Source organism: Hippopotamus amphibius, chromosome 1 (assembly GCF_030028045.1).
Source record: "Hippopotamus amphibius kiboko isolate mHipAmp2 chromosome 1, mHipAmp2.hap2, whole genome shotgun sequence".
NCBI classification, from domain to species: domain Eukaryota; kingdom Metazoa; phylum Chordata; class Mammalia; order Artiodactyla; family Hippopotamidae; genus Hippopotamus; species Hippopotamus amphibius.
In genome coordinates, this window is record NC_080186.1 from 121,414,298 (window position 1) to 121,428,014 (window position 13,717).

General features: G+C 39.4%; 1 protein-coding gene across 1 annotated transcript; it reads right to left on the bottom strand.

The window, feature by feature from the left end:
• Nucleotides 1-1,244: 1,244 nt before the first annotated feature.
• Nucleotides 1,245-2,183, bottom strand: LOC130838925 (olfactory receptor 6N1). Its single transcript, XM_057712650.1, has one exon. The coding sequence runs from the start codon at nt 2,181-2,183 to the stop codon at nt 1,245-1,247; it is 939 nt and encodes a 312-aa protein (XP_057568633.1).
• Between the last annotated feature and the right edge of the window lie 11,534 nt (nt 2,184-13,717).

Genomic DNA, 13,717 nt, shown 5'->3' on the forward strand with positions numbered 1-13,717 from the left:
TCTGATATACAGTAAGAGCTAAAGAACTATGTGCTGAATTCACTGGATGGATGGATATCTTTAAGATGGTAGAAATACAAATACTTTAGGATCTTTATTATGTAGATTATTGTAATGCTACATAGAATTAAAATTTTTCTTATAGTCAACATTTGATTGTCTACTAACAGTAGATATCCAATGCATAAATAATCCCTAATACCAGCTAATAATTAAATCCTGGTATTTTTCATGTGCTAAACTATAGGATTATTTTTCATACATTAAAGGAAATAATTAGCTTAAAATGAGATAAATAAGTAGCCCAACATAAAAAGTAATCCTATATCCTGCTGTGGGCTCTACTTCTTCATTTTCACACTTTATACTGGGAATAGATATTAAGACCACTGAGACCGACACATCTCACAAATTGTTTCTCTGGCTGGTTTACCTCTTTTTCCTTTCAAGAAAAGTATCTGGGAAGTAATTTTGCTTAATTATATTTTCCTGGGTGTTGTTCTAACACTCAGAGTAATGATGAGAGTTGTGGGCAGAGTAAAAGAAATAAAAATAAATGTAAATTTTTTTTTACTATTAATTATATGCTGGACTGTGCTGTGGTTTACACACCTTATCACAAACTCTCAAAACAACACTCAAGAATATATTTTTAACAAATGATGAAATGGACTCACCAATTAAAATTTGAGTTACTTTACAGAGATCATGTAATTAATAAGTGACTAAACGAACTAGGATTTAAACCCTGATACATGTGATGTCAAAAACATGCTTTTCTCTACTACACCAGGGTATTCCATTTTAATACATAATTGTTTGGTATACATGAAATGATTATAAATGGTACATGAAAAACCATTCTTTTGCTCTAAAATTTATTTAGTAAATATCATTTAAAACATGACTAAATGTATTTACATTAAATCAAGTAAATTTGAAAACTTATGCATTGTAGGTAAGACATAGATTTGACCAAAATCCTAACTATGGTATACAAATGTCTGGGATTTGAAAATCACTGCAGTGCATCATATCACTAGAGAGAATTTCCAACCTCTGGTCTCAAGTCACTTGTAGCTGCAGCAGAGAGTATAATGGCTGCATTAACACTGAAAATCAGGCAGCAGTTCAGTATCCCATGTAGAAAATCCCTGAACACTTGATATTTCATCTGTGGCTACTGAGGATCCCCAAGGTCACCATATCCTCAGCCCCACACACTTGGCCTGCCTCCTCCACCTTCACTCCAGTATCCCTGTCCTCTTTAACTGCCTCCTCACGGCCTCCTTGATCTCCTTGTTGCGCAAGCTGTAGATAAAGGGGTTGAGAAAGGGTGTGAGCACTGAGTAGACCACAGCTAGGGCCCGGTCATAGTCCAGTGAATAGCTCTTCTTCAGTCGCATATACATGAAGAGGATGCTCCCGTAGAAGATAAGGACTACAGAGAGGTGGGAGGCACACGTGGAGAAGGCCTTCCTTTTACCTGCAGCTGAAGGAATTCTGAGCACTGTGCAGATTATCTGCACATAGGAGCTGAGGATCAACAGAAAGGTGGCCAGGATCTTGCAGGAGTTGATAACAAAGTCCACTAAAACATTGATCGATGTATCAGTACAAGCCAAGCTCAGCACAGGAGGGAAATCACAAAAGATGTGCTGAATGAGATTGGGGCCACAAAAAGGGAGGCGGGAGACCAAGGAAATTTCAGCCACTGGCCCAGCCAAGCCTCCCAACCAACAGCCGACAGCAATCTTGACACAGAGTGCTGGGGTCATGTGGGTAGGGTAGTGGAGGGGCTGACAGATGGCTAAGTACCTGTCATAAGCCATAGCTGTGAGGAGATAGCACTCAGTAGCCCCAAGAGAATGGAAGAAATAGATTTGCAGAAGGCACCCTGTGAAAGAAATGGTCTTCTTCTCACTGAGCAAGTTCGACAGCATCTTGGGGATGGTGGCAGCTGTGTAGCCAAACTCCAGTAAGGAGAGGATGCTGACAAAGCGGTACATGGGTGTGTGGAGCCGGGAGTCCAGGCAGACCATCAGGAATATCAGCAGGTTCCCCAGTATGGTAGTGAGGTAGATTAGCAGTAACAAGAGAAAGAGATAAGTCTGAACACCCCGAAGATGGGGAAAGCCCAAGATGATGAATTCTGTCACCTGGCTCCAATTCCCGGGCTTCATGGCTCACCATTCATATCCCTGGAATGTAAAGTATGGGAGGATGAGAAAGAACATTGAGCGAAAAAAGTCCTAAGAAGAAGGTTCAAAGTACTTTTCTTCTCCCCCTGCACCTCCAGAGTAAAGCACAGTCAGTATCTGCTCTAAGAGGCCAGAGTTTCAATCCCTCCCCCCAACTACTGTCAACAGCCTCCTTTGGAGTACCCACTCTTATAATCAGACTTAAAATGTCTTCTCTGATTATACAGCCGATTTTTGGCCCCTGTAATCCATTCTATAACCAATTTACCTTGCTTAATGGAATCTATATAGGTTTCAGAAATTTTCTCCTCATCCTAGGTTTACATTATCATTTATGCATATTTCTTGTCTAAGGTATAAATTATCATTTCTACTAATAAAATATTGATAGGGTACTAGACCAAGATTCCATTAGTTTAACTATATATTTTTATTTCTAATTTTAATTTATTTTCTTTTTCAACTTTCTAGATATCAAAGAATCAACTCTTTCATTCCCAGCTCCCTCTCATTTCCTTATGGGTACAGCTCTAACAGCATCTTTCAGGGACATGTAGACAGAGTTTTGCCTCTTTTGGACACTGGTGAGAATCCCAGTCAAGGATAAAGGGGTTTAAGTAAACAAAAGAGTCACAAAAAACCAGGAGGCAAATCTGTCTCTCTGCATTTCTACTCCAAACTGTGGCCACTTTATCAATCCTTCCTATTGCTTTCTTCCTCCACCAACCTCAAAAGAACTTTTCTGATTTATTGCTTCACAGATGGAAAATGTTTATATTCCACTGTGTTCAGGTCAATATAGCAAAAGTTAACTGAACATTTTCTGTGTTGTAAGCATTATACCTAGAACAGAGGCTAAATCAATAAATAAAATATGACACCTGAAGTTGAGAAACTAATATTCTAAAAGAGAAAATAGAGAAGCAACTAACTACTTTACAACTCTTTACTGGAACATTCCATCATCATAGAAATATGCTACTATTCTCACTTACTACAGAACACAAAACAAGCCCCAAATTCTTTCTTATGATTCACTTGGCCTACAACCACTGCTCCATTTCCTTCTCTGTCCCTGCAATAAAATTCCTCCCAAGAGCTGCCTATACTCATTGCCTCTAATTCCTCTCTTTCTGTTCCCTTTTAAACCCATTCCAATTAGTCCTTCACCACAGCCTCTCCATCAAAACTTCCCTCCTTATAGCTACCAGTTACCTAAGGTTTGCTAAATTCAATTGGCATCTCTTATTCCTTTGCTTACTTGTAATCTCAGCTGTTCTTGACAGAGCTGATCTATCCTGACTCTTGACACACTTTCATCACTTGGTCCTCAGGATGCTATACTTTAGGTTTCTTTCTACCTTAGTGGTAGTTTTCTTCTCTTTGCCTTAATGTCACAGTTAAAGAGGTCAGCATTAATTCTTCTTTTCTCTGTAAACTCACTGCTTTGTTAATAGCATTCAATGCTGTGGCTTAGAACACCATATGTACCTTGACTTTGAAATGAATTCCCCAAGCAACACTTCTCTCCCTTACTCCAAACTCATGTACTCTTCTGCCTATGCACATCTATTGGGCAAAGAGTAGCCATCTCAAACTGAACTCCTGTGCGCGCTACCCATAGTCTTCCCCATCTCAAATGATGGCAATTACAATCTTTCAGCGAATGGGCTACAATGCTCACCATCAGAATTGTTTCTATCTTTCTCCAGGACCTATTTTTCACTTGGATCAAGCCACTCTCATTGCGCACCTCTGTTATGTAATTGACTCTTAACAGATCTTCTTACCTGTGTTCCTTACCATCAATAGCCTTTATGAAGCAACAAGAATTGTCCGTTTAAATTATTAAATCAGGTCCTTCTTTCCACCGTTCAAATCTCCTCAGTGACTTGACATTTTACAGTCTTTGTTGTAGCTGTTTCCTCGTCCTAAAACCAAACACCCACTTGCATAACTTTTTCATTTATTCCAAGCTTTTGGTCAAATCTCGCTCTCTCAAATGGTCCTACCTGGACCACCCTAAATAAGACTGCAGTCTCCCTTCTTGCCAACATCCATATCCTGTACTGACTTCACCTTCCCCTACTCTACTTCTAATTCTTTCCATAGTACTTATTATCTTTTAACATATTATAAAATGTACTTGTTTATTATCCCAATTATTTATTGTTCCTCTCCTCTGTGAGAATGTAAGCTTCATGAGATCAGGCAAATTTGTTGTTGTTGTGTGTTCATGAATGACCTTCAAGTGCCCAGAGTTGTGTCTGGAACATGATGACAATTCAATAAATACTTGTCAAATGAATAAGAAAATTTATTAAGATAAATATTTATTTGCATTTGCAGTAGAAGTTGGAAGAGCAGTCAATGAGCCAGGGGCTGGAAGTGGAGATCAGGAAGACCTCACAGAAGACGTAATTTCATTTGAAATGATAAAATGTGTCAAAAATTTCTATACGGAAAAATTAAAGTATTCTAGACACAAAGGAATAATTGTGTGAAGGCAAAGTGTTTTTAAAAATATCCAGTCTCCTCTTACTGCCCTCCAAGCTCCTTACCATTCTTCCCTCTCCAGACTCCTCTAATCCCATCCAAACTAATATTATTTACTCTGCTTTTTTCTGGGAACTTTCTTCTAAACCCAGGCAACATGGCCACCTCTTCTACCAAAGCCCTTCTCATTCCAAGAGTTAATGTAGGATGTTTCTCCACTAAGATACCAGAGGCCTGTTTCTAGACAGAACTCTTCAGTGGGTGATTTTGCTTCAGCAGAACCATTTTAGTCAGAGATTTCCCCTTTGCTTGAGTTTTCCTCACTTTGAATTCATGTCTGTCTACTGCCCAATTCTGCCTTCTACCTCCCTCAAATCTTAGATGCAGATATGCCTCCTCTAAAAAACTGTTCCAGGTCCTTTTATTCCTAGATGTATTATATTCCTTCCCTCTAAATTTAAATATAAAGCACCATTCCTAGAGCAGTCCCTCTCCATGTCTGGCCTCCCAACCCCACTCACAGGTGAGTTGTACAGAGACCTTAATTAAACTTTCATATATACATTGGGGCTAGACTCAAGGAAGCCAATGTCTTGTCCTTTCCTTTCTCAGAAGGTAAGGTTTCCACATGACTCCAAAGACTTATTCTCAAGCTATACATCGCTTCATTGCTCTCTGATGACCTGCTGTCATTCACTCTCTGGATACTCTGCCTGGGAGGTCAGAGTCACCATGAACAGGTCAAGTATTACTTCCCACTGAAAGCTAGAACTTCTGTACTCTTTCAACTCCCCAGTTCATAATTCTCAGAGATTTTGACCAATCCCTTCACACCCCACTCAATATAACAAAAAAATTACTCATGTTTTTCTCCTTGCATTATTCTTTTATTTCATTTTCTTTTATAATTTTTAAATACTACTGTAATTCAGTTTCCAGCACTGAGAGACTCTGAATCAATGCTGGAAGAAGTATTAGGAAATATCACCTGCTTTAGTAACTGTTGCCGTAGAATCTGTCTAGGGAGTGGATTTGTGATCTCCAAAGGAAAAGAATTTCTCCTCAGGATCAATTTACAAGCTGCCACTCAGGTTTAAACCACAGAATAACAGTTTATTAAGAGGAGAGTACAGCAGCTTCTGGTACAGACACCAGAAGGGGGCGGAGAGACCTGAGAAGGAGTCTTACCTGAGCAAGTTATATACCTTCAGAGCAGAGTTAATTACAGTCCCCTCTTAGGCTTGATTTTTGGGGTTGATTGTTAGGATTGATTGTTTCTTTAGAAACGTTTGTGATATTCACCAGAACAAAGAATTTCATTACTCAGTGATCTGTGACGTCCCAGTTAACCACCACCCTAGTTTATAATCGAGATCACAAGGGAGAGTCATAAGAATCAGTCTTAAAGAATGAGTGACGTTAAGTCACGTTTTTCCAGTTCTTCCCCCCGTTCCGCGGCCAAGTCAGTCCCCGGAACTCTCATAACCTCCAAAATTTTGTATTTCATTGGATCACTAAGGATATTTTAAATGTATCAGAGATTCCATCACTTTATAAAAAATGAAAGATCTTTTAATATCACCAAAAAAAGAAAGAGAGCTGAAATAACAGAATAAAAAGAAAGTCTGCACCAAACTTTATATCATCCTTATGTTTGTCGTTTTTATTCAAAGCAGTGAAAACTGAGAACTTCTCAGCCATGAAGCCATCCATGCTATGGGCATCCAACCCAGAAGTGGGCATCAACCCTCTGCTTGGATTGACAGAGCCAGAAGTTCCTTGCTTCTTATGACAGTTCCTTCCCATTGTTGAAATGCTTCAGTTTGATAAACTGCTTCCTTTATTGACCTGAAATCTGAGTTTCACAAACTCGCCTTAGTTTTCCTCTGTGGAAAAAACCATTGCTCTAGTACAGGTTCATAATTTTAATCATTACTTTCATCTTCATAGGGATTTCAATGTTTGCCAAATGTGTCCCTATTTTTAGTTTTGCTTCTTTTGTTTGCAGTGTACCCTCACTTGAATACACTTTATCGAAAGTCAGTCTGTAGACACCTAAACCATTTTCTGGCTCAAGTCCCCTCACATTTTCCCTTGACCATCCAAGATGAACACTGAACTTTCCTGCTTCTAAATTCCCAGTAACACTTCCTCACTTTTCCTCCAGTTATATCCTGCCATGTACTGCAATTATTTTTCATGCATATATGTTATCGTCCCAAAGCAACTCTCTGTGAGAAGTGTGAAGTTAAAGAAATCTCATATTATGCCCCATCTTCCAGGTGCTTAGCACAACACCTGATACATTGCAACCATAGTGGCTAATTTAAAAATTATGATAATTAAGATGACTTGCACAGCTCCTTAACTCACTGGTTATTCATCCCCTCCCATTGATCCCCTGATATTGGAGTCAGGGCTCTTATAAAACCTACCATATGTATAAATTAGCATTTACCTTATTTAAGTCTTTTGCAATCATATTTTATGCCCCTTACTCCAAAAACAAAAAAGCTTCTAGAACAAATCCCTTGCATTCTATTTTTAGTTGCTACAGTTACATTATTCATAGCCCCAAATTACTTAAGTATAAGATCAAAGAGCTGGGAGTTAGGAGGGGGATACATTTTAGGGATCATCTTGTTCTATGTCTTCATTTTGCAAAAGTAGATACTGGAATCCAGAAAGGGGAGATAACTTTCTCAAGATCACACTAATTAAAACATAGCCAATTTGCTAATTCTGAGCCTGGATTCTTTAACATTTGGAGAGCAGAATGTATGTATGTATGTATGTATGTATGTATGTATGTGTGTGTGTATGTTTGTGTATGTGTATTTTAATAGGTTTTGCATTCTGAGTGATACGTCCCATGAACACTAATTATTCTCCTCCTCTCCCTATTTCTGAATGCTTTAAGTTTCTACCCAGTGCTCAAACTAGAAAATAACATGATGATGGACATTACTGACTGGCAAAGTTCTTACCCAGAAATTGATGATGGGAGCGCTCTTGACGTTGGCAGCCCAGCCACTGCTCAAGTCTGGAGCTGGGAAAAAAACCTCTCTGCTCACTTCCTACCTCTTACTTATAGTCTTACAGATACTCTTAGGGCCTGGAAGATTTGGAGTTTAGCATTTCGATGGAACCTCTGGGAGTAAGTCAAACATGAACGATTCCCCTCCCATGACCTATGTTCTTGGTAGGGTCCTTATAGAGGCAGAAGCCCCTGGGTCTCTGAGCAAACCTCCTGGGGTTGCTAAAATGCTCTCTCAGGAAGGGATGCTGTCGAACAAGAAGTTTATTAGCCAATGGTCCTTCATCACCTAGTAGTTCACTACAGTAATAATAAACACCATTCCAAGTTGAGATAGAATATCTCTCAGGGCAATGATTTTCTTCAGTAAAAAAACAATAGTTAGTGTGGAAGCTCTGGGTTCAAATGGGTTCCTGTGTCGTGCTACCTGGGAGAAAGCACATACCTTCCAATTATGACAGGATCTTTCTAAAATGTGACTGGCCTTTTTGGACCCTGAGAGAGTAAGGACAGAGACAGGATGAAGACATAAATGCTGTCAAGGCAGATGCCTAATCCTGCCTGTTGCTCGTGTCTACAGCAGTTTTACTTCTCTTACACACAGGAGCTTCCTCTTTATTCTGCTGTTATCTTGCTCTGAACAGAGACCTGTCTCAGGATCTTGGGTTTCAATCCAAGATGTTCGTCTGGCCATTTATGTGACTTTGGCCACCTAGCTGAGTGTTTGATTCTCCATATTTCGTATGAAGACGATATTACTTTCCTCATGTGAAAGTACTAATGATCAAATGTGATGACCAATGTAAAAATGTATTTATGAATTTTAATATATTCTGTGAGAGGATTTAAATATTTTTTTCCCTTTCCCAGTCCCATTCATACCTTCAAGGTTGTTCATCCAAACTTTTCCTTCTCTACCTCCTAATCTATTCCTTGAGGGTTTTACTTTTTTCAAATTGAGTTGTGAAAGTTATTTGATTTTTTGTTTACTGTGGATAGATTTTAATTAATAAGTTAAACTTTGAGTCAAAGTGTTAGTTTATTCCTTGACTGTTATGGATAGATTTTTAAGTAATAATTTTATTTAATTAATGACTACTGATTTATTCAGGTTTCTAAATCCCCATATGCCAATAATGGATAAATAATCACTATTTTTTTTAATTTTATTTATTTATTTATTATTTTTTGGGGGGTACACCAAGTTCAATCATCTGTTTTTATACACATATCCCCATATTCCCTCCCTTCCTTGACTCCCACCCCCTCAAGTCCCCCCCACCCTCCCCGCCCCAGTCCTCTAAGGCATCTTCCATCCTCAAGTTGGACTCCCTTTGTTATACAACAACTTCCCACTGACTATCTGTTTTACAATTGGTAGTATATATATGTCTGTGCTACTCTCTCGCTTCGTCTCAGCTTCCCCTTCACCCCCTGCTCCTTCCCAAACCTCGAGTTCTCCAGTCCAATAATCACTATCTTTTTAATTAAATTTTCCACCCTTCTCTATTTCATTTTCAACCATTTCTTTTTCTGAACTAGAATGTGATCTATCCTTGAAAGATCTCCACTAATTCTGCTACCTCCCCTCCAACTGATATCCTATCTTTGGTGGTGTGTGTATAAATTAACACCTGGCTTTTCCCTGATGATGATCCTCTCCTTAACCAAACTCTAGCTCAGTTTCTCTGAGCCTTCTCCTTAACTAAGCCTCAAACTTGTCCTATAAGACCTATAGACCTTCAGTACAAAAGGTATGGCTATCCCACTCTGAAACCCACATACATGAACAGACTAAAACAAGCACTAACATAGTTTCTAACATGCATCCCAAGGATGATTCTAGTCACCAACTTAATAAAGCTGCTGCCTGAGAAAGTTCAAGGCTGCCAAAGAAATTTACTATTTGTTCTAGCTGACACCAATAGGCCCTTGGTGACCCTTTCTTAGAGAATTTGCTAAAAAGGGTTTACAGTTGTGACTCCTTCCCTATCCCTTTGAGATGTGTGTGGACCTCTTACAGCTCAGGACCTGAGAGCCATTCCTTTAAAGTGTACCCATCAGGAAAGAGAGGGCCTCTGTCTCCCAGTTTCTGTAGGAGAGTAGAATCCTAACTTAATTCATTGCCGGCTAGCAGACCCAGCTGGCCTAATTGCATTTATGCTGACCAACCCTTTTCAATTTTTCACTTCTCTGACTCTACTGAGCCCATTCTCAACCCCCTCTCTACTCCATCATTCTTCTTTAAAACCCCTGTCACCTCTGTACAAATTGAAGTTGAGTTCCGTTCACACTGGGCCTTCTACTCTATTGCAAAAGTATAGTACTGATTAAAACCTGTCCTTACTACTATAACAAGTGTCCAGCTTTGTTTATCTTTGACATCCCTCTCCTTGAAAAATAGGCCCTCATTTATAGCATTTGTTGATTTGCATAGTGTAAATACTCCCACCACGATTGATTTCAAGCTACCTGCTCACAAAATCCCTGATAATTTAATACTCACTTCTCCGGAATGAAAGAGCTACAACTAAATAAGACAGTAGAGGTGAATCTCATAAACATAAAGTTGAGTGAAAGAAATCAAACACAAAAGAATGTGTGCTGTAAGAATCAATTTACGTATAATACCAAAACAGGCAAAATCAATCTATGGTGTTGGCTGTCAGGCTATTGGTTATACTCGTGGGAGGGAAAGAAGGAGTGTGTTGAGTGTAAAGGAGCACGGGAAATCGTGGAGGTGTTTCCAATGTTCTGTTCTGAATGTTCATTACATAAAAGAGTTCAGTCAGTGAACATTCATTGTGTTGCACATTTATGTTTTGTACAGTTCTCTGTACATGTCTTATACTTCAATAATGTTTTTAACTGGCAGTGTACTATCTAGCATGTATATTTTGCATTCCTTTGCCTCGTTGTAGGTGCTGCATGATAAAAGAGTTGTAGGGCCAAGAACAGATGGCACAGAGTACACAGTTCACTTGGGGTGTAGTCAATTTTTTACCAAATCAAATAGAGGGATTAAACAAACTAAGAACCAGGACCAAAGGAAGTTGAGTCTTTCCTTCTATAATTTCTGACTCCTTTAGCTTTCTGTTTCCCAAGGAAATTGACATTAAATACATTAAAACTAGGGATGGAGGACTTGTAAGAGATTAAAAATGCTACCTTTCATTAGTAAGTAGAAAGGGAATGGGCTCAAGTAGTGATTGGAATCAGGGTGGAATCACTAAAGATCAAAATATATCATTGACCCAAGTGGGTAAGATTCTTTACATTGTCCATTTATTAAATTTTCATTGAATACTCACCATGTTTAGACACTTACTAGTTTCAGAATATATATATATATATACAGCAACAAAACTGATATGATTTTAGACCAAATATATTTTATAGACTTGTAGGAAAAACTGACAAATTATATCTTTATCTAACTATATCTATATATATATACAAATGTACATACCCATAAATTTTGATACATATTTTGAGGGAAAACAAAATATTTCAAAAAAGATAAGTATCATAAATTAGGCTGGGTGTTCAGAAGTCTTTTAAAAGACAATGTCAGAAAGATGGCGGCGAAGTAGAGAGACGTGGAGTGCATCCCTCTCCACAGATTCATTGGGAATGCACGGAAGGACACAGTAATTCCCACAGAGAACCAGCTGAACACCAGCAGACGGCCTCGGACACCAGAAAGGACTGCGGGGAGCCCGACATAGCCGGTAGGGAGGCATCTACGACGGCTCAAAGAGGGTGAAGTGGCGGAGCTGTGGCAGACGGGAGGGAGTGAGAAACATACGGAGGGTCCGCAGCGCAGCTCAGCGTTCCCGGACCGAGACATCGATCCGCGGCTGAACGGAGGGTCCAGGAACGGGTGCGTGGGAACTGGAGAGCTGGTTCAGGGTGAGAAACATTGTTGCCGGTAGGGTGATGGACCGAGAGGCCAGGAGGGAGGAGGTCCACGGAGAGGAGTGCCCGTCCCTGAGAGCTGCCCGGCCATGATGGCAGCTGGAGGCTGCAGGCTCACGGGCGGGGGGGAAGAGCCGCGCACGTAGCCTCTCCCTCTCTTCCAGCGCCTCTGCAACAGGCAGTGGAGAGACGCCCTGCGGGCCACCTAAGGCACTCAGCGATAACAAGCACCCTCGGGCACTCGGGCGGGGCTAGATTAAAACCCCTTGCAACGCCAGCAGCAGGGAGGCTGCCGAGAGAAAAAAAAAAAACAACAGCAACAACAAAAAAAACCCGAGAGAGGCCCAACTCTAAGACTTTCTGTTTATGCCTGAGCCACCAGCGCCCTCTGCAGCAGGCACCTCCAAGCCTGACTGAAACAACAGTGCGCCACTGCTCGCTCACTCCCAGGAGACGGAGCCACTATTGTACCCTCTCCCTCCCCAAACACCGAGGCTTACAGACGAACAATAAAGGAACCTCTGCTGGTCACAGAATAACGCAAAAAAAACCCAAGGCAAGGAGAAGGATACTTACAGCTGAGACGCTAAGGAAACAGAAATAGTAGTATCAATACCTATTGAACTGGTCCATTCTGGGATCAGTTCTGGATTTTTTTTTTCTTTTTCTTTTTCTTTCTCTCTCTCTCTTCTTTTTTTTTTCTTTATTAAATATGATCTTAGCCCTAAGGGATCTACAAGTCTTATAACATAATTTTTTAAGGATAGTTTTTATTCTTTTTTTTTTTTTTTTGCCTTTTTATATACTTCTATATCTAGCTAAGCTTTGGTAGTACGGACAAAATATCTCTCATACTTTCCTTTCATCCCTATCTTTTATACATTTCTATTCCTTTCTTTTTATTTGCATATTTCCAACCACATTACGCTTTTCTGTTCCCCTTTCTTCCAGCCATTTTAAGTTTATTTTATCTTAACATACTTATAAGCAACACTATCGGTCTGCTCAGACTCCTTGCTCTATTCTCCAGATGACGCACTGACTAGGTATTTAATATTAGGCTTTTGTCTTTATTTTAGTTCTTAGCACAGTTGTCTAATTACATTCTGAGAATCTCCATTCTCTCTGGTGGTACTCCAGCTCTTTTCTATATTTGATCCTAGCTTACAAAATCTCCCTGGATTGATGTTTGTATGTGTAGGGTGTTATTTGTTGTTTGTTTGCTTTTGCTTTTGTCTCTGATTTGTTCTGTTTCAGTTGTCAATTTCTGTTGGGTTTCTCTTTGAATATCTGATAGCACACTGGGATTCTGTCAGGTCTTTCTAGAGCCTTATGTCCTAACAGATTCAGTAATTGTGTGTCTTATACATGTATGTGTTTCCTAGACTTAATATTCGTTTAATCCAATACTTGGACGTTAGTCTGAGGCTTGGACAGTCTTCTATAAACACCTCTATCTCCAGGACAAGCAACCCCAAAAGTTTGGACAACCATGAGGAAACAAAGAAACACCATGCAGGCAAAGGAGCAGGAAAAAAACCCACAAGACCAAATAAATGAGGAGGAAATAGGAAAAATGCCTGAAAAAGAATTTAGAGTAATGATAGTAAAAATGATACAAAATCTTGATAACAAAATAGAGAAAGTACAAGAAACAGTTCATAAGAACTCAGAAAAACAAACAGCAATGGATAACAAAAAAACCGAAATTAAAAATACTCTAGATGCTATAACCAGCAGAATGACTGAGGCAGAGGAACGAATAAGTGAGTTGGAAGATAGAATGGGGGAAATAACTGCCACAGAGCAGGAAAAAGAAAAAAAAAATAAAAAGACTAGAAGACAGTCTCAGAGACCTCAGTGATAACCTTAAACATACCAACATTCAAATTATAGGCATCCCAGAAGAAGAAGAAAAGAAGAAAGGGTCTGAGAAAATATTTGAAGAGGTTATACTGGAAAACTTCCCCAACATGGGAAAGGAAATAATTATCAAAGTACAAGAAGCACACAGAGTCCCATACAGAATAAACCCAAGGAGAAATACACCAAGACACATATTAAT

Bases quoted from the DNA above. Each gene is read 5' to 3' on its own strand.
- LOC130838925 (XM_057712650.1), bottom strand. From the start codon at position 2,183: ATGAAGCCCGGGAATTGGAGCCAGGTGACAGAATTCATCATCTTGGGC.